At 53.1% G+C, this 26,035-nt stretch overlaps 2 protein-coding genes and 1 non-coding gene across 3 annotated transcripts in view; 2 read left to right on the top strand and 1 right to left on the bottom strand.

Moving 5' to 3' along the window:
• The window catches only part of LOC142024740 (uncharacterized), a 372,768-nt gene extending 357,248 nt beyond the window's left edge, over positions 1 to 15,520 (bottom strand). The window contains 3 exon segments of the mRNA XM_075016918.1: positions 7,763 to 9,349; positions 14,344 to 14,543; positions 15,476 to 15,520. Coding sequence (XP_074873019.1) covers positions 7,763 to 9,349; positions 14,344 to 14,530 — 1,774 coding nt within the window. The 5' untranslated portion in view covers positions 14,531 to 14,543; positions 15,476 to 15,520.
• Positions 1 to 26,035, top strand: part of LOC142024748 (uncharacterized) — a 184,485-nt gene that overhangs the window by 74,840 nt on the left and 83,610 nt on the right. Inside the window, exon 7 of the mRNA XM_075016933.1 lies at positions 8,735 to 8,741. Coding sequence (XP_074873034.1) covers positions 8,735 to 8,741 — 7 coding nt within the window. The remainder of the gene's footprint in view (positions 1 to 8,734; positions 8,742 to 26,035) is intronic.
• On the top strand, positions 19,310 to 19,503 carry LOC142025389 (U2 spliceosomal RNA). The gene has a single exon (XR_012648661.1). It is a non-coding gene; the product is annotated as a U2 spliceosomal RNA (small nuclear RNA).

Consider the following 26,035-nt stretch of genomic DNA (forward strand, 5'->3'; position numbering starts at 1 on the left):
GAACGTCGAAGTAGGGCGCTATTCCCATCCGCTCATGGGGTTAGCGACTTCGACGTCTCGCCGCCTAACGTCGATTTCAACTTCGAAATAGCGCCCAACACGTGTAGACGTGACGGGCGCTATTTCGAAGTTACTGCCGCTACTTCGAAGTAGCGTGCACGTGTAGACGCAGCCTGTCACTGCGGGCGTGTTCGGGAAATGAGGCAGAAGAGTTCGTAGCAATAAACAGCTGGGAGTGACCCACCCAGTGTCTCTGTGCTCCTCATTGTTTGCTTATAATGTGGACACAAGGTTTGGTTGGGGGAGGAGAGGGTGAGAGTGGCCACCTCCCAGCTGGGTTTGGTATGTGGGGGTCAGGTTGGGCAGGGAATAGAGAAGGATGAGTAGAGACAAGAAAGCAACAAGGGGTGGGTGGGGGTGTGAGAGAGAGAGGTGCCTCCCCGCCCGCTCTGGGCAGCTCCCAGCCGGCCCTGGGTAGCCGACCAGAAGGCGAGACCCCACCCTGCCAAAGGGGTCCGACGACCCGGCCAGACCGAGCCGCGACCCCGCGTGCGATGTTAGGCGAGAGCGCCGGCCCAGGGGGATGCACCGGACCCCGCCCAAGGGCCACCCAGGGGGAAGGGACTGACGGAGATGAAGAGAACAAAAGTGAATGGAAGAATTTGAGTTAGGGGACGTTAGGGGAAACAAACTTACTATGTTTATTAAGTATAACTATCAATAAAACTTATGTTCATTTATATTGTATTATACTATACTATATTAACTAGCCTGTAACCTTTTATACGATACCCCTCTATACAAATACACATTAATTAAAGAGAGCAGGTAAATGGAAATGGATGTTTAGATTCTCAGGCTACCGTGGCTGGTGCCTGCAGTTCCCGGTGGTTACCAGCCTATCTCTGAAGGGAGTCAGGGTGGGGGTGCTACTTCCCACGCGGTACTGCGATAGCTTGCGGATCCAAACAATAGGAGTAGGATAGGGTAATAAATATCTTACTTATGTATATATTAATCAGCTATACTAATTATCTATCCTAATACTAACATACTTAACATCACCTTGGTATTTACATTTATGTTACATGGGAAAGTCTGGCCTGGGCCTTTAGGCCCGGCCTCTACACAGTTAAATGAAAGGTGACACGTCGGTAGTCTTTATCTAGAGTTAGTGGTCAAGTCCAGTAATCATATTTAAGTGAACGGTCAAGTCCGGTGTTTATAACATCTAGTAATGAAGTGGTGGGTGGTCAGATAGGTTAGTTAGAACGGCGGAGGTGGTGTTACCGCAGATGAGATGGTCCAGGTAGGCACTGCCAGGCGATGACGTGGCCGTAGGAGCGGCATCGATGAGATGACGTTGGTGGGCCTCCGGTTTCCTCAGCGGGTACGCAGTACCCGCGGCAGAAGGCACGGGCCAGTTCGCCACCCGGTGAGTACGCCTGAAGGCCCACTTGCCGCTCCTAGATGCGAGCGCGGTGCTGGGGCTCGGGGAGGCGCTTGAACAACGGCTGACAGTGATTTCAGCTCTAGGCGGTGCCCCCTAAAGGGCAGCCGCCTCAGTGATTTCAGCTCCTCTTTGCTCTCTTCCCCAGCTAGCCTAAGGGTCAGCAGACGTTGCCATGGCAACCGATGCTCCCCTATGTGGCAGCAGCGATTATGATAGCTAGCTCCCAGGGCCACAGAATGGTGGGTGGCTCCTGAATTTATAGAGCAGTCTTATGAATATGTATAACATGATTATCATACAAGAGTTCTGTACCTGTGGTTTTCAACCAGGTCCTCCAGGCCATGGAAGTTACTAGAAACTCCCCACCTGCACCCAATCAGACGCCTGGAGTTTGAACCTGGCGCATGAGGTGTTTGAGTTCAGGTTACCGGGGAAACCAACTGACACAGAGTGACCGTTGCAGGGGGCTGCTAAACGGCAGCCTGTGTGACTTTAGATTCTGCCTGTACCTGCATTGATGTTTAATGGCCAAAGGCTTGTTCCCCCTGGCCCACGGGGACGATAATGCCCAAGGGATAAAAATCCCTGACACAGACCATTGTTGATCGGGAGTTTTCGCTCCACGACCCTCAGGAGCACCTCGTAAATGGAGGATTTTATCCCTATCAGTGGTACCTAATAGAGGGAACTGCAGTTTGGGATTGTCCCAGGTATAAAGATTCCTTTTGTCTCGAAACTTGCAAGTAATTTCCCCATTTATGTGAGTGTACATAAAAACAGCTGGATGGCCCTTAGCGGGTACCGGCATTCCTGGAGTCTGACCTGTCCCCAGCACTGATTTTCTCCCTGTGAGGCACCGAATGGAAGTTCTCCTGGCTCATAGGGTGTGAGGCAGTGAACCAAATTTCACCTGGCTCACAAGATCTCTCCCTGCAAGGCACCGAACCGAAGCTCACCTGGTTACAGAGTGTGAGGCACTGGACGAAAGCCCCCCTGGCTCACGGGGAGGAGGGGGGATGTTCCCAGCACCCGCTGCAGCCCAGCAGGACGCCTGGCGGGAGTTAAGTCTGCCCGGGCTTAGGGATATCATTAATGGTTAGTCTTACTTCAGAACAGAAACAGAGGGAGGCAACAAAGCTTCCCACAGATCCATGTGTCGAAAGAGAGTCGTGGCACCACGCCAGCTTTTAGTGTCTGAACACAGAGGGCCCAGCGCATGGCTGCCTCACTAGAGACACCGGTGTGCCCTTTGGGAACACAGACATACAACACAGGCCTAATAGAGAAAGACAGACACAGACACACACAGAACGTTAGCTGCTCCACAAAGGTGGAACCCGTAGCTCCCCCTTACCCTGACGGCCACCGGCACTCCAGTCCCAAGCCCCTGCTGGGAGATTTTGTAACAGGTATCCCCCTTACCTTCTATCGAGCGGTCCTCAGAGGCTTGGAGGTCGCGTGCCGGCCCCCCTGTCCGGGCAAGTGGTGCGTTGGGATCTCGGTGGAACCTCCAGATTGCTGAAGCACAAGACGTCTCTGTGTAGGCGGCGAACGTTCAGCTTTACTGAACTCAATAAGGCAACAGATGAGCCAAACTGGACAGGAGTAAAACCAGGCCCAGCAAGGCTGCTTGGTGCAGCGAACTCTGGTATTTTATACCCTCACGCAAACAACACCCAGTGTCAGAGACAATTAGTTAGAGCAGCGTAAATCACTTTCCAAAGAGAAACCGTTATCAGCAAAGAGAAACAGGTACCGGGGAGCTGGAGCCCCAACTCCAAACAGCCCATTATCGCATTCCATAGAGCGCATCCTCCCGCCGTTCCCAAACAGGTCAAGGAAAGGACCAGCTCCTGTGTGCGCGCGGGAGTAAGGGCTGTGAAATGGCGTCTATACAAGATGGCTTCCGCAATCATTTACAGCTACTTTTTGATTTTTGGTCGGCCCCCCACCCCCGCCCCCCGCCTCCAGGCTACCAGCAAGGATGGAGAGTCCTCGCCAGCTGGTACCCTCCAACACGCTGCATGGCCTGGGCTAGTGTTTGGAGCAAGTGCACTGCCCAAGGGCGCCGTCCCCCTCTGGGTCGCCCCAGTCGGGTGCAAAGGAAGGACAGACGTCAGTACATTTGGAACTGAGGTGACTGCAAGGAGATGTGGAAATCAGGTTTGACGAATCCTCCCTGCTACCCGCCTTAGGGTCTCCACACCGCACTTGCTGGCTGAGTTTGCTCCCGTAGCCTTTGGCTCTCCCGATCCTGCCCACAAGGCAGTGGGGAAGGTTCTCACAGGGGTATCTGCCCCTGGGGGGGTGTAAGGAGTCAGGGCCCCCTTGGACGCCGGTGACCAAATTGTGGTTCAGACGCCATTTAGATTAGCCCAATGGGGAGACCCAAGTATCCCAGACCCTCATCTCCTGCAGAATGAGGGGGCAGAAGCTGCCTAGTCAACACATCCACCATCACATTCGGGGGGGGGGGGGGGGTCCACACTGCCCGCCTGGTGCCTGTGGGCTGCTGGCACTGCCGCTGCTGTGGGCTCACGGACGACCATGTGAGCAAGAAGAGATAACACACAGCAAATGGCAGGGAGGGTCAGGCCGGCTTGATCATCCACACCACCGCTCCCTCCCGTCGCTGAGCTCCCTCCCTGCCTGAAGCACCCCCTTGCCCAGCCTGCTCCCAACACCCCCCCTTGCCCATAGACCCCTAACTCCCCCGGTAAGTTAAGGACTTACTGCTGCTGCAGCCTGGAAGCGCTGCCACCTCCTCCACCAGAGCCACCAGTACCTCCAGCTGCGCACGGCAAAGCGGCTCCTGCCGTGTGTCAGGGCAGCTGTGGCTGTCTGCTGCAAAGCAGCTCCGGCCGCGTGGCAGGACGCCCACAGCCCTGCACCCAGGCACCTCCAGTCACGCACCACAGCTTCCCCTGCACCCTTTGGCCCACTGCCAACATTTCCTTGGCCCACAGCTGACCCCCTGCACCCTCCAGCCCAGCCTGCTCCCAGCACCCACCCCACCTGGCTCCTCAAAAATCCCCAGCCTGCCACACCCCCCCAGGTACTGCTGGAACCTCCTCCACAGGAGCCCCCAACTAGCAAGTGGAATTTTAACAAAAAGATCAGAAATGCCCCATGGTGAACATAAAAGCTCAGCAGCTGAAAGGTGATTTTCAGAACAAGCCAGGACCACCCAGCGCCTTTAATCCCTCTCCTGGTTTTGCTCAGGGGCAGCCCCACGGACGGGGTGGCAAAGGAGGCAGGTGCTCCAGGGCCCGGCATTTTGGTGGTGGCAGCGGAAGCAGTGGCTGGAGTTCTGGGCCCCTTTTCAGAGATGTGCACTATGGAGAACACACACATTGGAAGGAAGCAGCAAGGCAGAGCCCAGCGTGGGGAGAGCTCAGTGGTTTGCGCATTGGCCTGTTACAACCAGAGTTGTGAGCCCAGTTCTTGAGGGGCCGTTTGGAGACCTGGGGCAAATAACTTAAAAAAAGCCCATCAGGGATTGTTTGGCCCTGAGGGCAGGGACTGGACTCAGTGACATCCTGAGGTCCCTTCTAGCTCTCTGAGATGTGCAGCTCCAGAGACTGTAGTCTAGGACCTTAAAAACTAACATCTCTTTCTGCAGAAGCGTTCACGGATGAAAACCAGTGTGTCAGCTGCATGGAGTAGAAACAAAGAAACTCAAGTGGGGAGGTCGTTGGACTGCGACACCCGAAGGACTTACAAAAACCAACAGTGAAATCCTCTCTCACCCAATCTAGGCGTCTGCTGCCACAGGATGGCGTGAGAGCTACAGGTGTAACTGGCTTCAAAGAAGGGCTCAGTACCTCATTGAGGAGGATAGGAGCAGCAATGGCTATTAGCCAAGCTGGCCAGGACACAACCTCTTGCTCTGGCTGTCCCTAAACCCCCACCAGCCAGAAGCTTGGACTGCAGGGAACGGGTAGGGGGAAGTTGCCCTGTTCTCTTCATTCCCTGTGACCCCGGGTGGCTGTTTGTATGAGAGCTGAGGTCAGTTTCTGGCTCAGCACCAGGCTTCCTGTCTGACCGTGGCACCGCTCTCACTTCACTCTGTGCTGCTCTTCAGCTTCTTTCAATATGAAGCGGCTGAACAAGGGCGAGTACAGAATCCCGCACTTCCCTGGGGTTCGTCCAGCCCAGCACCACTGGCTGGGGACCGCCTGGCTAAGGGAGAGGGCTGCAGAAAAGGCCCTGGGGATCACAGCGGCTGAGAGCTGCATGTGCAGCAAGAAGGCTCAGGGCGTGTGGGATGACGCTGGGCGGGGCACTGCCAGCAGAGCCAGGGAAGGGATTATTTCTTCATTCCGCACCAGCCAGGGCACAGCTGGAGCTCTGCATCCGGTCACCCCAGTGCTCAAATTCACAGCGCGAGAATATCTGCATCTGATTGTCAGACACACCCAGCAAGTGGCACTAACACTCACCCCTCGTTTAACAAGTGCTTCACTGACCAGTACTCACTAACACGAGGGGGACACACTTACCACTGTTCACTGTGCGATGGGACTTCCCCACCCATACGAGCCAGCCCCCGGGTCCCTGGCTGGGGTGTGGGGAGACCCACAGCCCTGCAGTTGGAGCTGAGCCGGCTGCAAGGTCCCTGACTGGGGCTGGGGAGCCCCACAGCCCAGGGCTGGAGCTGATTGCTTGGGAGAAAACTCACTGGTTCCTGGCAGGAGCTGCTGTTCGGGCCCCGGGCTGGGGAGCAGTGGAGTGGGTGGGCCTGCGTCCCCCTCCCCCACCCTGAGAGAAGTAGCCCCTCCCCTCTCCCAGCCCCCACTGCTTTGGTTGTGTCTCTGTTACCGCCCCTGTGCCAGGGCAAACCACCGGTGCCCTGGCTGTTCTGCTCAGCCCTGCTAAAAGGCAGCTGGGCCTTGCTGACTGCTCAGGGCAGGGCTCCTACGCTGTGTTGCTCGGTTTAGGGGACTCCCCCAGGTACCTACCACGACAGCACATCTGCACGTCAGCCGACATTGACAACAGTGAGTGTTGCCAAAGCAAAGAGAGGAAGGAACAGAGCAATGATCACTGCCGCTGCCGTGCCCGGGCGCAAAGGCGACGACCAACACTGCACAGACAAAGGCAGAGGAACCAGCAACGTTTGCTCATCTCATTTGTACAGGAAGTTTTGCATCGTTTTACTTGCCCAGGTGCCTTTTTAATTCCATCTGTTCCCATGGGGATCCGCTCTAGAGTCTCTGAGAGGGAATGTCTGTCTGTCTGTCTGGGTCTGGGCTTGTCCATTGGTCGAGAACTCCTAAATGGTAAGAACCAGGACCACCCACTCCGGTCTGCAGCTTTCTCTTCTTGTAACTTAGAGCCAGGCTGGGGTGTGGGTGTGCCAGGGAATGGATGGGCTGCACCGGGATGGCTTCTCAGGGGCCACACAGAAAAGAGACGACCACCACATGAGAAAGGGGTTGGCTGGGGATACCCCCTCTCCCGCACCCAGGACTATCCCAGCCATGAGCATCCCACCCCCAGGTGCCCTCGGGGACAGCTGCAGCTCCCTCCCCCCTAAGTTCATACAGGGACATGGTTGGCTGTTCCCCTCCATCAGGGAGTGAGGAGAAAGTGCACATTTGCTGCATTCCTCTCCGGCTGGGCAGTGCAGAGGACCAATGACCCTGGCCCTGCCGCAGGCGAGGGACACACGCTGCTCCCCTGGGTGTACCTGCTGGAGCTGCAGCAGCCAAGCAGAGGTGCTTCTCACCTGGGCCCAAAGCTGCTGCGGTGAAAGGGGGTAGGACAATGGTCTCTCCCCAGTGTCCCCATGCACTGACCCCTCCTCTCCAGACACACCCGAGAGCAACAACTCAAGTGAAGCATTTTCAGTTTATTTAATTGAAAAAAAAGACACCAAAAATTAATCAAGTTCAGGTCCTGAACAAACTCCAGTGTGTCTAGTTCTTTTATAAAGGAGCACGGGTTAATGTAGGGAACAAGTCGACCTTATTTTAGTTACTTGACTGGCTCCGTAACACCACACCCTTGAGGAATGAGAAGCCGTGTGGTAGTTCATGGGGTTCTCACTGACTTTTTGCCTGGTGGCCCAGCTTCAAAAATAGCAACAAAGAGAGAGCTATGGGATTTCTCTCCTGTGTGAATTCTCTGATGATCAATAATGTCCGAGCAGCCACTGAAGGTTACCCATGTGAGTGCAGTCTGTGGGTTATTCTCTTGTGTGAACTCTCTGACGATTGACAATGTGCAAGTGTTCCCAGACAGACAAAACAGCTGAAAGGTTCCTCTGATCGGTTAGATTTTAGTGCTGAAAAAAGCTTTTCCCACAGTCAGATCAGCTGAAAGGTTTCTCTCCAATGTGGGTTCTCTGATGACGAATAAGACTGGAGCGCTGAAGAAAGCTTTTCCCACAGGTGGAGCAGGTGAAGGGTTTCTCTCCTGTGTGGGTTCTCTGATGTACAACAAGGAGGGAACGCCGACTGAAGCTTTTCTGGCAGTAAGAGCAGTCAAAGGGTCTCTCTCCTGTGTGGATTCTCCTATGTAAAACTAGGCATGACCTCTGTCTGAACCTTTTCCCACAGTCAGGGCAGCTATAAGGTCTCTCTCCCGTGTGGATTCTGTAGTGACTTCTAAGAGTTGAGGAGCATGAGAAGCGTTTCCCACAGTCAGAGCAGTGGAAGGGTTTCTCTCCAGTGTGGGTTCTCTGATGATCAATAAGACCTAAGCGCAGCTGGAAACTTCTCCCGCAGTCAGGGCAGCTATAAGGTCTCTCTCCTGTGTGGATTTTGCAATGACTTCGAAGACTTGACGAGCGTGAGAAGCTTTTCCCACAGTCAGAGCAGTTGAAGGGTCTCTCTCCTGTGTGGATTCTCCCATGCGTAACAAGGTTTGACCTATTTCTGAACCTTTTCCCACAGTCAGGGCAGTTATAGGGTGTCTCTCCTGTGTGGATTCTGCAATGACTTTTAAGTTTTGAAAGCCGCACGAAGCTTTTGCCACAGTCAGAGCAGCAGAAGGGTTTGTCCCCGGTGTGGGTTTTCTGATGATCAACCAGATATGAACGTTGACTGAAGCTTTTCCCGCAGTCAGAGCAGAGAAAGGGTTTTCCCCGGGTGTGGATTCTCATATGTTTATCAAGGTCGGAAACGTCACGGAACCATCTCCCGCACTCAGAGCAGTTGAAGGGTTTATCTTCTCTGTGAATACTCTGATGTTTAACGAGGTTTTCACTCCTTCTGAAGCTTTTCCCACAGACAGTGCAGTGATAGGGTTTCTCTCCACTGTGAATTACCTGATGAGCGAGAAGGTGTGAGTTTCGCCGAAAGCTTTTCCCACACTCAGAGCAGTTGAAGGGTTTCTCTCCTGTGTGGATTCTCCTATGATTAACAAGGTCTGACCTCTGTCTAAACGTTTTCCCACAGTCAGAGCAGTTATAAGGTGTGTCTCCTGTGTGGATTCTGCAATGACTTTTAAGACTCGAGGAGCATGAGAAGCTTTTCCCACAGTCAGAGCAGTGGAAGGGTTTCTCTCCTGTGTGGGTTCTCTGATGATCAATAAGACCTGAGCGCAGCTGGAAGCTTCTCCCGCAGTCAGGGCAGATATTGGGCTTCTCTCCTGTGCGGATGCTACAATGACTGTTAAGACTGAAGCTTCCCCCGCAGGTTTTCTGTTGTTCGCTCTCTTTAGTGTTTTTCACGCTTCTGCTTCCATGGCTGGAGTTATCCTGCCCCTCCCCTGCATGGTTTCCCTGCTGCCTTTCTGGGCTACGCTGACTCTCACAGGTCTCTCTGTGCTCAGGGCCCTGAGAAACACGACCTTCAGAGCTTCCCAGGAACATCCCACAGGAGGCCACTTGCTCTGGTTCTTCCAGCTGAAGATTCTCCTCATCATTCGTGAGCAGCATCACCTCACCTGCTGGGACACAGAGAGAACCAGACAGTGTCACTCTGTGCTGAGCTGAAAGGAAAACTCTGAAAGGGAACAGAAAAGGGGGAACGCAGCCAACAGCTGATGTCAACATTGAAATAACATGAACTGAGCTGCTCCTCCTTCCTCACAACCCTTCCCCAGAGGAGGGACCCCAGCCCTGCCCCCACCCTCTGGCTAAGGCTGATGACAGGCTGAAGGCTCAGTCAGTCTGGATGAAAAGGCCCAAGTGACATCTAGGAGGACACGGAAATCGGTTTCTGAGTCTCTTTAGTTCACTGCTCAACTGTGTGGGGGTCACTGATGATCTCCCCTTTCTCAGCGCCCTGGAGATCTCGGACCCCCAGCGCCTCCCCTCGCTCCACCCAGGAGATCACATCAGCTTCGGGAGCTGGAAATCCTGCTTGGGGAGCAACTAACCAAGTGCTGATCTTGTTCAGGAAGTTCCAGGCCATTACTTCTTCCAGCCCCAGGATCTGAGCCGCCCACCCAGAGAGGCTCCTTCCCCACCTGGCACAGGCCAGGCTCTGGATGGTGCAAGATCCCATGACACACTCACCGGGGGTACAGGTGCCTCACCCCTGCCTCGGGAATGGCCCAGCTCATTCCTGGGGGGGCCGAGTGCTCTGCTGCACTCTCTAGGGTACAACTCAGCCTCCCGCTTGACCTGTTCCATCCCCCCCATCCCAGCGCAGGACAGGACCACTCAGCTCAAACAAGACACTCGATTTGGTGTTGTTTTTGTGGATAAAACTAACACAGCTACGCCCAATGCCTGGCACCAGGCAGGCTCTGAACTTAGCCACATGGACTGGGAACCCATCATACCCATGAAAAAGCCTGCACAGATAGAGACACCATCTTCCTCGCCAAGTGCAAATGGATGGACGTCCCACCCAACGGGCTGAAGGTGGAAAAACTCAATGCAACTGACACACTGCACGGACTATGTCGAGAGATTGGTCACACACTCCCACAGACCTGAGGAACCACCTGTTCAGCATCCTGTGCAGCAAACAGGGAAACATCACAAGGAGCTCTCAAATCTGGAGCCTCTCCTAAAAAACAGCCTCCCACACAAACGCCCAGGTGGCTCGACTTTACTGAAAGGAGACAGAAGAGTTACAACGCCCACTGCTCTTCTCTACAGGACTGTAAACTCTCTCACCTCCTACTTGCCGCATGGGGCCACAGTAGTGGTACCTGTAACTCACCCGGCATCGTTGTCAATCTATCCAACCACACACACAGCCCAGCAGAGGAGTCTGTCCTATCTCAGGGACTCTCTTTGTGCCCCACCACCCTCACAAACATGACACAGGTCTGTGGGGATCTGGAACCTCACCCCAGTTTTGCCAGGAATACTCTCCAGGAGCACTTTCAACAAGACTCTGAACAGCCCTACAGGCACCATCACACCTAGAGTACAAGAAGAAGAATTCTGCGTGGAATCCTTCCTGGCAATCAAAACGACAGACTGGATCTATACCTAGAGCGCTTCCGCTTCTGTGCACAGGTAGAAATTGTGGCAAAGCGACATCGCTTGTCCCAGGACCTCAGCTGTGCGGAATGCAATGTCACCCACAGCCTCAGAAACAGCTCTGGCGTTGTCATCCAAGAGGCTGGCAAAGGAGCTGCTGTTGTCATCATGAATAGGTCAGACCATGAAAAGGAGACTCCCAGGCAGCTCTCCAATACCACCTTCTACAGGCTACTGTCCTCTGATCCCACTGAGCAGCACACACAGAAACTGCACCGTCTGCTCAAGACACTCCTGACAAAAGCGCAGGAACAGATCTGCACAGACACACCCCTACACCCCCAAGATCCATAAATCTGGACATTCTGGAGGCACCATCAGCTCAGGCATTGGCACTCTCATTGCAGCCTTGTCCAGCTGTGGGGACTCTCTACTCAGACCGTATGTTACCAGCACTCCGAGCTATCTTTGAAACACCACCGACTTCCTCAGGAAACTGCTGTGCACTGGTGATCTTCCTGAAACCACCATCCTGGTCACCATGGATGTCGAGGTCTCTTACACAAAAAAGCCACGTGAAGATGGACTTCAAGCTGTTCGGAACAGTATCCCTGATGATGCCACAGCACAAGTGGTGGTGGAGCTTTGTGACTTTGTCCTCACCCACAAGTACTTCAGATTTGAGGACAATTTATACCTTCAAATCAGTGGCACTGCAATGGGCACCCGCCTGGCCCCACACTGTGCCAACATGTTTATGGCTGACCTGGAACAACTTCGTCAGCTCTCGACCCCTGGCGCCCTCCTCTGCTTGAGCCACATTCATGACATCATCATCGTCTGGACCCATAAGAAAGAGGCTCTTGAAGAGTTCACTGTGATTTTGACAGTTTCCAAACCACCCAGAACCTCAGCCACTTCCTGGACACTCCTGTGCACATAAGCGATGGTCAGATAAACACAACCCTATACCAGAAACCCCAGGACCGCTATGCTACCTCCATGCCTCCAGCTTCCATCCAGGGCACACCACACGATCCACTGTTTACAGCCAAGCACTAAAGGTACAACCACGTTTGCTCCAATCCCTCAGACAGAGACAAACACCTTCAAGACCTTTACCAGGCTCTCCTGAAACTACAATACCCACCTTAGGAAGTGAAGAAACAGGTTGACAGAGCCAGACGTGTTCCCAGAAGTCACCTGCTAGAAGACAGGCCCAGCAAAGAAAACAACAGGACACCACTGGCCATGAGCTGCAGCCCCCAACTAAAGCCTCTCTAGTGCAACATCCATGACCTACACCCCATCCTGGACAATGATCCTTCACTCTCACAGACCTTGGGAGGCAGGGCTGTTCTTGCCTGCGGCCAGCCTGCCAACCTTAAACAAATTCTCACCAGCAAGTATAGACCACAACACTGTAACTCACAAACCAAACCTTTCGACAAACCTCGGTGCCAACTCTACCCACCAATGACACCACCACACCTGCTAAACCGGGGTTGTGAGTTCAATCCTTGACGAGGCTATTTAGCAATTGGGGTAAATAGATGCTACAGACAGTGCTTGGTCCTGCCAAGAGGGCAGGGGACTGGACTTAGATAACCTCTCGAGGTCCCCTGCAGTTCTAGGAGACGTGTATCTCCACTTATATTTTAATTTTATTTGAACCAGCGGAGCTTATTCGCCTGCACATCTAAACTCGACAGTCTCTACGTAAAAGAATAAATGGATGCAAATAAGAGATCAGGAATGGTAATATACAAAACCTCCTGGGATGCTCAGGAGCAGATTTAAAAGTAGCCATCCTGCAATGCAAAAATGTCAAAAGCAGACCTCAAAGAGCAACTGCAGAGCTGCAGTTCACTTGCAAATGTGACACCATCCATTTAAGACTGAACAAAGACCAGGACCAGCTGGCCAAGTTGAAAAGGAGTTTCTCTACTCTGGCTGTTCACATCGCCACAACCTCCATGACTGAATTGCTCTCACTGACTCCGGCCTTCTTCTTGAGTGGGTCTCCCTCCTTTTCTTGTGCCTGTATATTTTTACTGACCTCTGGAATTTCCACGTGGTGCATGTGGTGAATTGGGCCTTTGCCCACAAAAGCTGTCACCCCAGAAAATCCCTTAGTCTATAAGGTGCCACAGGACTTCTCTGTGTTTTTGCTCGACTCAAAACGCGAGCTCTGTGAGGGCTGGTAGGGCCGAAACCGAGGCCCCAGGCAGGGCTCAGACGGCAGCTGCCACATGGCAGGTCACTAGAACTTGGAGAGAAAGGCTCTGGCAGAGCTCTGGCTCCACAAGGGCTCTGTCCTCAAAGCTCCTGGCTGGGGCCTGGTTCCTCTGGCTCTTTGGCTCTGATGCGCTGCTTGAACCAGCAGGAGGCAGAGGAAGTTGTCTGAGCAGTGAGGTGAGTCCCGGGCTGGCTGCTTCAGATCCTGCCCAGGCTCCTGCTCTGCGGCCCCTGCCTGCCTGTTGCTGGGTGGGCCCTACCAGCAACTCACAAGAGCTGCTGCTCCTGCAGCCGGCCATGGCGGTGTTTGGCTGTGCTGCTCTCTGGGGGATGTGGCTGTTGTTGCAGCTGAGCCCCCCCTCAACTGCCTCAGTTCTACTCTGCCAGCAGCAGCTTCTCTGCGTGATTTGACACTTTCCTCCTGCAGCACAGGCTTGCTGCTGACTCACGTTCCAGCTGCACATGGTGCTGTTTCCCTCGGTGCAGGAAGGCAACTGGCAGAAGTGCGGCTGGAGGGGGTAAGTTACAGCCCCCGTCTCTGCCTCTCCTGCAACCTCCTGCTGAGATTCTAGCTGAGCTTTTGCCTTCACAACTTTACTACTCACTGCCCAGGTTTAGCCCCACTCGGTGTCACATGACCTAACTGGGCACCTCCGAACCATCTTCAAAACCCCCCAATATTGATGAAGGCCGAGGACGCTGGATGAGGTGTGTTATGAGACCTACGGGGAGTGACACTGAATCCCAACTCAGGCACATGTTACTCATAACTGGTTTGTCCTGTCTCTGGTTCCCACCAGTGACTCCTAAGAAAGCAATCTACGGTGCATGGGAGAGCTGGTGCACCTGTCTGGGAGTTTGTGTTTCATTATTCAAGAACTCGCCCTAAATAGTTAGAGCCAGCAGGGGTGCAGCAAACTGGCCCCAGGGGTACCCTGCAGGGACTCAGAGCAGCCGGACCCAGCCCTACAGCTCTGGTACCCGCCGCTCCTGCCAGCGCCCCTCCACTCACACCTCCAGACAAGGCAGATGGTGGGAAGCACATGGAGACCTGGGCTGTGGGAAGAGCAGCATCACTGCCATGTTCCTGAACCTGCTTCCCCTGGGAGGGGCTGTGGAGGGGACAGTCTCTCACAGGGGACCCAGTGATTCCTGGGACTGACACTCCTGACACTGGGAACAGGGAGTGACCCTGAACCAAAGCCAACCCAGCTGCTGCGAAGCCCACACAGCCTGTGACACCCCCAGGGACAGGACTCCTCACCCAGCCAGCACACGGTCTGGTAATTCTCCTGCATCACCTCCCTGTAGAGAGCTCTCTGCCCCGGGGCCAGCAGCCCCCATTCCTCCTGCGAGAAACACACAGCCACCTCCTCCAAGGTCACCTCCTCCGCCACCGCCATGTCCTCGCTCTGTCTCCGCAGGTCCGGGGCTGTGCTGGAGCCAGACATGGGGGCTCTGCACCTGGTAGGGGAAAAGCGCAATGGAGACACTTCAGACGGGGCTGGAAGCCGCTCCGCATCCCCCGGCTCCGCACACTCGCTCCCTGGGGCACACGTGCTGCACACGCAGACTTGGGGAAATGCTCAAGTCTCACAGAAGCACCTCGCACAAGTCAGATCCCAAATCCGTCCTCGTTTCTCTCCGGACGCGGCCTGAGCCCCAGCACTGCTGCGCACTGGAGTGTGTCCCACGGACACGTCACGTGGTTAGTGACACACCACGGGGACAAGCCCGGAGGAAGGGAGCAGCTGAAGGGACAATGAGGATCACTGAACTGCACCGCGGGGGAGCACCGGCACCGTGCGACAAGCGCCCGGCCCCACTGGGGAACCGGGAGGGGGTGGACACAAGCCCACCCAGAGCTCTCGGATCCCCTGCGGGGGGGGGGGGTGCAATGGACTCAGGACCCCAAATCACTGAGGGGGACAAGGGAGAAGAAAACCAGGGGGGTGCAGAGGCCCTGGGAGGAAAACAAGGGAGCTGGGGGAGAACCGAGCACAGAGCCCCCAGCACCCACTGGTCCCTGCGGGGTGCGGAGCCCGCGGGCGCCGCCCAGAGACTCCGCCTGGAGGTGCGAGTGGAGCCAGGAGCGAAAATCGGCCCCGGGTCACAGCCCCCCCGGCCGCCCCCGCCCCCTCCCCTCCCCTCCCCGGGCGCCCCGGAGCCGGGCGGGGGCGAGTGCGGGGCGCTGGGGCGGCGCCTCTTTGCTCCCCGCGGGGCCCAGCGCCGCGAGCCGCCGCAGCACGAGGCGAACCAGGCGCCGCTGCCGGAGAACGGGGCGGCCCGGCCGGGACCAGGGAAGGGGCTGGGGCGGGGGGGCCCCGCACGGAGCGTCCGAGAGACAAACGGGGGGGGGCGGAGTCACTTCCCGGCCCGGCCGGGCCCCCCCTCACCTGGCAGCGGCGGGGGGGGCCTCCGGGCGGCGGCAGGAAACTGGCTCCTAGGAAGTGACGTCCTGGAAGGAGAAGCTGAACGGCGCAGAGGAAGTGACGCAACAGGGAGGGGGTGAGAGGGGAAGTGACGCAAGGGTGAGGCTGGCGCGGGCTGCTGTGGGGGCAGATGTGGGGGGTTTGTCCCACTCACAGGCTGTGCGGGTAAAACTGTCCGGAGCAGGCGGCTGACCCCGGCCTGGCTCTGCGCCTGCGGGAGACGGATCAGTGGCCGCTCGTAGCTCCAGCGACATCCACCCCACCACCGCGGGCTGCGTCAGGGGCGAGCAGCAGCTGGGAAGGGGTCCCTGCATCGAACGTGCCAAGGGCTCGTCCTGTGTGTCCCGCCCCCCGCTCCCATTGGCCGAGCTGCCTGTCAGCCCTGTGCCCCCACTCCCATTGGCCGAGCTGCCTGTCAGCCCTGCCCCCCCCGCTCCCATTGGCTGAGCTGCCCAGCTCGAGCTCTTCGCCCGGCTCCGCACTGGTCTCCCGCCGCGCATCGCTGTTGCTCTGAGTCATTCCTGCCCTTCACCCCGCCCCGCCCCAGCGCTGCGCGCAGCCTCCCCACAGCCCCAGAGGGGAGCGAGTCTGTGCTGGCCCCGCCCCTCGCCCCGGCCCGGCCCCGCCCCCTCGCCCCGTCTGTCCGGCCCCAGCAGCTCGTCCCGGCCCGTGTCTGTGGTTTCCCCGCGGGAGTTTGTTCTGTGCCCCACGTGGTCCCCAGGCGGGCAGATTTCCTGGGCTGGGGTCAGTTCCCCTCCGGGCCCCTCCCGCCCCCCCTCCCTCCCGCCCCCAGCCTGGATTGCCCGTGTCAGGGGCGGCTCTTCTCTCCGCCCGCCCGCAGCCGGGGGCGCTGTCACCGGGCACCGCTTGGGGGCGTCTTGTGCCCCGACCCTCGCAGCGGCCCCGCTTTGTACCTGTCCCAGTGCGGAGACCCCCGTGTGTGAAACCCCCTTTTCAGTTCCCAGCCCCTGTCCGTCCCTGACACACACCCGCGTCCTGCAGCGCTGGGAAGAGTCACACGTGTGGGGGGTGCGGCGGCAGGAACGCAACGCTGCTGCAGGCTGGGAGGGGTGTGTCTGCCAGAGCTCATCTGCATGGGAATGCGAAGGGCGCGTGTGTGACACCTGCCAGGCAAAGCCTCGTGGGGAGCGAGTCAGCCCTGAGATCTGCTCCCTTGTAAACACCTCGTTGTGAAACCACAATTTATGCTGACACTCAGTGTGGGAGCTGTGAGACCTCACCAAGGCTCTGGGCTGTTGTGGGGGACAGGGCAGTCGCCATCGCTGCATAAGACATTGATTACACAGGGCTCCCTGGTTTAAAGCCTTGTAAGAAAAAAGTGGAGGTGTAGTGGTGAAGGCAGCTTGCTGAGTGCTTTGGTCCTGTCGGTGTAAGTCTGGCTTGCCTAGTTCTTCCCTGCTGTTGAAAGGCAGAGCTGGCTACGAGGGTGTTTGTAAAACCCTGGCTACGTCTACACGTGCACCCAACATCGAAATAGCTTATTTCGATGTTGCGACATCGAAATAGTCTATTTCGACGAATAACGTCTACACGTCCTCCAGGGCTGGCAACGTCGATGTTCAACTTCGACGTTGCGCAGCCCGACATCGAAATAGGCACAGCGAGGGAACGTCTACACGCCAAAGTAGCACACATCGAAATAAGGGAGCCAGGCACAGCTGCAGACAGGGTCACGGGGCGGACTCAACAGCAAGTCGCTCCCTTAAAGGGCCCCTCCCAGACACACTTTCATTAAACAGTGCAAGATACACAGAGCCAACAACTAGTTGCAGACCCTGTATATGCAGCACGGACCCCCAGCTGCAGCAGCAGCAGCCAGAAGCCCTGGGCTAAGGGCTGCTGCCCACGGTGACCACAGAGCCCCGCAAGGGCTGGAGAGAGAGTATCTCTCAACCCCCCAGCTGATGGCCGCCATGGAGGACCCCGCTATTTCGATGTTGCGGGACGCGGATCGTCTACACGTCCCTACTTCGATGTTGAACGTCGAAGTAGGGCGCTATTCCCATCCGCTCATGGGGTTAGCGACTTCGACGTCTCGCCGCCTAACGTCGATTTCAACTTCGAAATAGCGCCCAACACGTGTAGACGTGACGGGCGCTATTTCGAAGTTACTGCCGCTACTTCGAAGTAGCGTGCACGTGTAGACGCAGCTCCAGGGCTGGCAACCTCGATGTTCAACTTCGACGTTGCTCAGCCCAACATCGAAATAGGCACAGCGAGGGAACGTCTACACGCCAAAGTAGCACACATCGAAATAAGGGAGCCAGGCACAGCTGCAGACAGGGTCACGGGGCGGACTCAACAGCAAGTCGCTCCCTTAAAGGGCCCCTCCCAGACACACTTTCATTAAACAGTGCAAGATACACAGAGCCAACAACTAGTTGCAGACCCTGTATATGCAGCACGGACCCCCAGCTGCAGCAGCAGCAGCCAGAAGCCCTGGGCTAAGGGCTGCTGCCCACGGTGACCACAGAGCCCCGCAAGGGCTGGAGAGAGAGTATCTCTCAACCCCCCAGCTGATGGCCGCCATGGAGGACCCCGCTATTTCGATGTTGCGGGACGCGGATCGTCTACACGTCCCTACTTCGATGTTGAACGTCGAAGTAGGGCGCTATTCCCATCCCCTCATGGGGTTAGCGACTTCGACGTCTCGCCGCCTAACGTCGATTTCAACTTCGAAATAGCGCCCAACAAGTGTAGACGTGACGGGCGCTATTTCGAAGTTACTGCCGCTACTTCGAAGTAGCGTGCACGTGTAGACGCAGCTCCTGTGTGAGAAATGTCAGGAGCTCTAACGCAAAAGTGGCAGCTGAGGCCATGTCGAGCTCCAATCAGAGGGTTCTGCCTTTGGGGAAGCCTAAGCAGTAGGGTGAGGAACTGTGGTGGTGGATGACAGGGGGAGGCTGGTAGGAAGCCCCTCAGACGAGGGTGGGTGGCCTGTGGCAGCAAGGGGAGGCTGCAGACAAGTGGACAGCTGGTACTGCCCTGGGAATGTATCTGTGGGCTTTGGGTTTGGGACTGCGCTGCAGAAGGTTCACCCTGTAACTGTGTGTATGGGGTAAAGGGCCAAGAGCCCCAGCAAGAGACTGGGTTCTACTGCATATGGGGATGGTAGCTGGGTAAAGGGGGTTTGTCTCTTCTTTGCTTAGATATACTGCATCTGTCACTGTAACCTTGGGGTAGGTAATGGTCCTTAAACAAGCCATTTCTATCTCAGACTCTGTGCTTGCGAGGGGGGAGAAGCGCCTTACAGGCACCCAGCATGGGGGTGAAATTGTCCCAGGCCACTGGGTGGGGGCTCGAGCCGGTTGGTTGTATCCTTGACAGGAAAACCCCACCAAAGTTGAACCCGGCCCTTCTGGCAGGCACGTGGCATTAACAGAAGATTTCCAAATTCTTTTGCTAGTCTTTAAAGTGCTACTTGAGTGCTTTTTGTTTTGGTTCTGCAGTCCATCCAGGGTTAACAGCTCGATGGCGTCAGCATGCTGCAGCGAGGGGACAGGCTTCGTGCAGATGAGGTGATGTCTTTGGGAGCGAAACAGCCACCACAGAGGCAGCTCGCAGGTCTGGTGGAATAACTCGTTTTAAAGCTGAATGATCAGGTGGGAGAGGTTTTGCTTTGAGCAGCTGGAAAGGAGCTGCAGGAGGAAGAAAGTCGGTGTACTTGCCGATCTGTAAAGATCTTGTTGCAATGCTCACGTGTTGCATTCGGGTGAGTCGTCATGCCATTGAAAAGTGTCCAGATGGGTGGGCTGTGTAAAATTTCCCCCAAATGGTATCGCTTCTCGGCCTTTTGTGGGCTCAGATCAAGTGTAGTATTTGTTCTTATCAGTTTAATATCTGATATGTTCTCTATCTGAGAACTATATATTAAATGGATTTTTGGAACAGGGAGATGGAATAGGGGCTTGCTCCATCCACTCCATGCATCGACCTGGTATTGCAGTGTTTTTAGGAGCGGTGCCCTTCCCTTTGGGGGAAATGCTTTTGGTGAAAAAATAGATTTTGAGTGTGAAGGTGTCGTTTTTCTGAATCAAAACCACAGTTCTTAACATGCTGGCTTGTTTTAAGAATCATTTGCGGTTTTGTTTCCAGGGTGTGTTTTTATTTGCTGTGATCTTTGAAGTTACTATATAAATGGCTATTTTAACAGTCACTCAGCAAGCGCTGAAATACATGTTGAACATTTTGAATTGTTGCCTCCTTCTTAAGGTGGCACAGTGGCAGTTCGTGCCCGGTATGCAACGCTGGCCCAATAACACACCGAGAGTGGAAGAAGAATCTTTATTTGGCATGCCAAGTAAGGTGCAGGGGGATCTCTCCTCAAAGCCTGCACACCTTGCAACAAGCAGTGTGCAATACTTATACCTCTCTTCTTCTTTGTTCACCCCCTCCCCACAAACCAGGGGAGAGTCTCTCATATCCACTCCCCCAGCTCAAACTGAATTCTTACTGGTCTTATGCCATTCCGCTCTGGTAATTCCCTATTGAGCAGGAGGTCAAGTACCAATAGATTATTAACAAAAAGTAAATTACAGGAAGGTAGAGTTATTCAGTCGTATAGAACATGAACAGGATCTTCATTAACAAAACAATACTGAAAATTAAGGAGGATTCACTAACAATGCTAAATTCAATATTGAACCTTATGAGAACATCAATAAGCATTCATTTACAAAACAATGTCTCTATGAGATCAGAATATAATAATGTTTCCCGTGCCAACATTTCCCCCCTTTGAGAACACTTAAGATGTCCCATATTGAGTTTTCTCATATTCCTTACTTAAAACCTGATTCATGGGTAGCATTTCCATTTTGTTATTTCTTAATACATGCATTTCTACTGATTGGTGGAAAAGGCCAACACACCCTTTAAACAATGGCAAACCTATTTGAATACAGCAACAGGCTAACAGAAAAATTACTATTATTACCACCAAGGAAGATAACATGCTTTTTATCCAATTCAGCCAACCTCCTAGGCCCCAGTTCCACCACCGAATACCCTCAGGGTCTTGTTTAATGTGAACAGCTAATTCCTGAAGTTTTGCTAGATGGCTTTCAATAGTTTGGCTTTTGTTTGTCAAATTAAAACAACAAAGCCCCTCAAACTCAGCACAACCATGATTATGACGTAAGAGAAGATAATCGATAGCCATCCGATTCTGTAATACTCCCTGACGAACCTCAGCCATCTCTTCTGCTAAAGCCTTAATTAAAGTAGAAGTGTGATTACTTTGGTTAACTGAACTGCATTATATGTGGCTAGACCAGGGACCCCTACCAGAGAGGCAGCAAGTGCTGCTGCCTCTGTCTTTGATAACAAACTAACAGAGGCGTCACAGGACTCCTTCATGATTTTCAAACCACGTTTAACTCTACTTGGTGTGAAATGGGTGCCTGGGTTTGAGAAAACATTCCCTGGGAGTACCCCTGTTGTTAATCTTCCTATCACACACGGACCTCCTGAACTATTGGCTGGCACATATGTATAAACTATCAAGCCACATATTAAAAACCATCTCTTTGGCAGGAACATGTGGGTTCTAGCATATGACACTATGCTAGTAGAGTTACAACTCATATCTGTATTATTATGATTAGCTGCCACTTTAGTGGCATTTTCAAATATAAAACAGTCGGGGGCCCCACTAACATTTGCTAACCTTACCTCCAGGCGACGCTGATTAGAGTAAGCATCAGGTTCTGGACTGGGGCCAAAATTATACAGATGGTTGGCTGTGAGATTAATATTAAAATATTGGAAAAGTGTATCATTCTGTATATGTTGCAAAGGAGTAGGTACGCCTATAAAACAAGTAGTCATTATTGAACCCATAGTATAACTTCCCCCAACACAAAAGTGTGAACTATTAGTAGCGGTGGTAGCTAAGAGAACCCACCAGTTATCCTCTACTGGGTGCAGAGAGGCGGGGGCCTCTTGTGGGTCCCCTATATTTATAAATCCTAACAAACAGTTACATATTAGCAAATAACGCATTTTGCTACAGCATACAAAATTACTTTCGCTTAAACAACAATTTCAGTCCTAAATCCTCTTCAGCTTCTGGGGTGACACGGCTCACAGTCCACTCCTTTTCCTCAGCCGGTTTAACCTTCTTTAATCGAGTGAAATGGATCCACGGTTTGACTCCTTCTAGTTTAGCAGCAGTTTTTGTGGTTAATAAAACGAGGTGGGGTCCTTTCCACTTCTCTTGAAGGGGCTCCTCTTTCCACGTCCGAAGCAACACACTGTCTCCTGGCTGAATATCGTGAAGGGGTTGGTCCAACGGAATGGGCTGATTGTCACAAACAAACCTGTGGATTGAAGACATAACAGACGACAGCGACAGCAAATATTTTTTTAAAAACCCCTCCCCTATTCCCCATTCTATACCTGTACCAGGCACCCCATTCATTGGCCATGGTCGCCCAAACAAAATTTCGAATGGGCTTATTCCTAACCTCCCTTTGGGTAATATTCGGGTCCTTAAGAGGGCTAAGGGGAGGGCCTCTGGCCACTTAAGCTGAGCTTCCTGGCACAATTTTGACAAATGTTTTTTTAAAGTCTGATGTTCTCTTTCTGCCACTCCGCTGGTTTGCGGTCTATATGGAATGTGGTATTTCCATGGGATTTTGAGTCCATCTGCTATTTTCTCCACACATCGAGCTGCGAAATGGGTTCCTCGGTCTGATTCAATCCATTCTGGTACTCCGAACCGGGGTACTATCTCCTTTAAAATTTTAGTGATAACCGTGTTGGCCGTACAATTTTTACATGGAAATGCCTCTATCCATCCTGTAAAACGATTCACAAGTACCAGTAGGTACCGAAACCCACTGGCGCGAGGTAGTTCAGTAAAGTCAATTTGCCACACGAGTCCCGGTCCCAGGGCTGATGGTAGTGGGGAGGGTACCACGGGTCTTCCTGCTCGGGGATTATTTTTCTGACATACCATACAGTCTCTAACCACCCATCTGGCTTCATTTCTTATTCCATCTCCTATAAAGTACTTCTCTATTAATTGGATCAGGGCCTCCTGACCTGCATGTGTCCCTTGATGAAAACTCATAACCGTCGGCCTTATCAAGGGTCCAGGAAGCAACACTTGTCCTTTTTCACTTACATACCATCCTTCTCGCAGGTTCAGCTGTAACTGCTCAGCTAACTGCTGTTCTTGGGCAGAATATTCTGGCTTCTCATGGGGATCTGGGAGAGTGGGAATCAGAGGCAAAAGTGCAATATCTTCCGTATTCGCTACCCGTTTGGCCTCTCGGTCTGCCCGGGCATTACCTTTAGTTACATCTCCATCCCCCCTTTGGTGAGCTCGACAATGGACAATAGCTACCTCCTTTGGTTCCTGTATAGCCTGGAGGAAAGCCTGGATTTGTTTTTCATATTTGACTGGCTCCCCTTGAGCTGTGAGCATTCCCCTTTCTTTCCAAATTCCAGCATGGGCGTGTGCTACTCCAAATACATACTTAGAGTCTGTCCAAATTGTAATTTGCAGACTCTTAGCCATTTCCAGGGCTCGAGTGAGGGCTATAAGTTCTGCTAGCTGAGCTGATGTACCCACTGGTAAAGGACGGGCCTCAATAGTTTTGTGCAGGCTGACTATCGCATATCCAGCTCTCCTTTTCCGTTTATCACCTGGGAACTGCCATCTGTGAACCACTCTAAGTCCGCACTTAAAAGTGGTTGGTCCTTAAGGTCAGGGCGGCTCGAATATTGAGTGTCAATAGTTTCTAAACAGTCATGCTCAATTTCCTCTGTCCCCTTTTCAGGTAACAGGGTGGCTGGGTTCAAAGTTGGACTGGTTACCAACTTAACTTCTGCACTCTCTAGCAACGACGCTTGGAACTTTGTGAGTCGGGCTTGCGTGAGCCAAAGCCCTCCTTTTGCCTCCAGCAGGTCTTGGACAGCGTGTGGGGTGTTGACCTCAACTTCCCCTCCCAAAATGAGTTTTCCTGCCTCCTTTAAGACGATGGCTGCAGCCGCCACCGCCCGCAGGCACGCTGGCCAGCCTCTAGCAACAGTATCTAATTGTTTAGAGAAGTAAGCCACAGGTCGCTTCCAACTTCCCACCTTTTGAGTTAATATTCCCAGGGCCACTCCCTTCCTTTCATGCACATAGAGCTGAAATGGTTTAGTAATATCTGATAGACCAAGGGCTGGAGCTTCCATTACACGCAATTTTAAAGCTTTAAATGCATGTTGAGCCTTTTTTTTTTTTTTTAAAACAAAACAAGTCTCTGTTACTTTCTTTAACACACTCGTACAGAGGCTTAACAGTACCCCAAAATCAGGTATCCATAATCTGCAAAATCCTGCTGCTCCCAAAAAGGCACGCAATTGTTTCCTATTGCTGGGCTTAGGGATTTGACAAATTGCTTTTTTTCGCTCCTGCCAAGTTCATGCCTTTTTCTTGCTTTCTCCCTGGCTTTTGTTACAACCTGGTTACGCTCCACTTCAGACAACAGGGTTCTCATTAGGACCTGACAGTCATTCCAATCAGGCTTGTGACTGGCTAAACACCCTTTGAAAATTGAAATAAAGCGGCTAGGATCCGTGGAAAACTCCCCGGCTTGGGGTTTAAAAGTTGCCAAATCGATCGGATTAAAGGGCACATGGGAATACACCTGCATAGTAGTAGCCTGTTGATCCGCAGCTCCCAGTCTGTCAACCACTGTTTCAGTCACTAATGGATATAATCCAGCCGATGGGGCTATCTCTGAATCATGGGAAACCCTTTCCCTATATGGAGGGGGTGTGGGTGCAGAAGCCGAAGGGGGGTCATGGTGACAGTTTACATTAGGCTTATTTACAATTGGTTGTACTACACATGTTAATCCACACATTTCCTGCAAGTCTGGTCTATTTCTAAGATATTCAAAACACTGGCCATACATATGTTCTTCCCATTTACCGGTACGTTGTAAGAACAAGAGCAGCTGCAATATGGTTTTATAATTTAGGGATCCCTCTGGTGGCCACCGCTCCTGCCCTTCTAAGTTATATTGAGGCCACTCTACTGTGCACAGTCTCCTTAGTCTAGATTTGGTCGTGGGGTCCCCCCCTATAATTTTCCAATGTTTCAAAACACAACCCAAGGGAGTATTATCCTTGGGGCTACTTTGACCTAGTCCCATCCTTATCACAACCTATTGCCCCAGCCCTGTATTGGCCGTCCGGCGTCCCGGAAGTCCCTTTCACAAAAAGGGACTGGGTCTTACCTGTCCAGAGGTCCGGCTCTCGCCGCTCCACCCTCTGTTTCCTCTCTCTCTTCCACGTTGCTGCGTTGCACCGTTGTGTCGTCCCCAGCAGGGGCTGCGGAACCTGGACGCCGAGTTCCCCGGTAAAATTACCGGTGCGCGCTGGAAGTCTGACGCCGTCTCCCGCTACCCCCGCCAAGAGGCGAGCCGGGCAAGGCTTTAATTTAGAGTGCCCACCCAGGGACGCCAAAACTGTTGCCTCCTTCTTAAGGTGGCACAGTGGCAGTTCGTGCCCGGTATGCAACGCTGGCCCAATAACACACCGAGAGTGGAAGAAGAATCTTTATTTGGCATGCCAAGTAAGGTGCAGGGGGATCTCTCCTCAAAGCCTGCACACCTTGCAACAAGCAGTGTGCAATACTTATACCTCTCTCCTTCTTTGTTCACCCCCTCCCCACAAACCAGGGGAGAGTCTCTCATATCCACTCCCCCAGCTCAAACTGAATTCTTACTGGTCTTATGCCATTCCGCTCTGGTAATTCCCTATTGAGCAGGAGGTCAAGTACCAATAGATTATTAACAAAAAGTAAATTACAGGAAGGTAGAGTTATTCAGTCGTATAGAACATGAACAGGATCTTCATTAACAAAACAATACTGAAAATTAAGGAGGATTCACTAACAATGCTAAATTCAATATTGAACCTTATGAGAACATCAATAAGCATTCATTTACAAAACAATGTCTCTATGAGATCAGAATATAATAATGTTTCCCGTGCCAACAGAATAATGAAGAAGCTCCTGGGTGACATGCCTGTTTTTTGTTTCAGCCCATCTCCCAACCTTACGAGGTTTCTCACTACCAGCCCCAGTCTATAAGCCCAGGAATAGCAGTCCTGGAACCTTTCCCTGCAACAAAGCCCGCTGCTCGCTTTCTCCACCTTTCTTCTCTGGAAATACCATTCTTGGACCTAATCAGGTTACTCACAGAATCACGGGCACTTTCTCATGCTCCTCTACTAACATCATATATGCCCTCACGTGCCAACAGTGCCCAGCTGCTTCGCATATTGGACGGACTTCTAACTCCCTTAGACAAAGGGTCAATGGGCACAAAACAGACATCAAAACGCTCCAGATCCACAAACCAGTTAGTCAACATTTTCATGGAATGGGGCATTCTGTCGATGACCTCAAGGGATGTGTGTTACAGAAAAGCAATTCTTGCTCCGTTTTGGAAAGAGAAACATCTGAACTGGCTTTTCTATTCAAATTCGGCACATTAA

Source organism: Carettochelys insculpta, chromosome 22, assembly GCF_033958435.1.
Source record: "Carettochelys insculpta isolate YL-2023 chromosome 22, ASM3395843v1, whole genome shotgun sequence".
NCBI classification, from domain to species: domain Eukaryota; kingdom Metazoa; phylum Chordata; order Testudines; family Carettochelyidae; genus Carettochelys; species Carettochelys insculpta.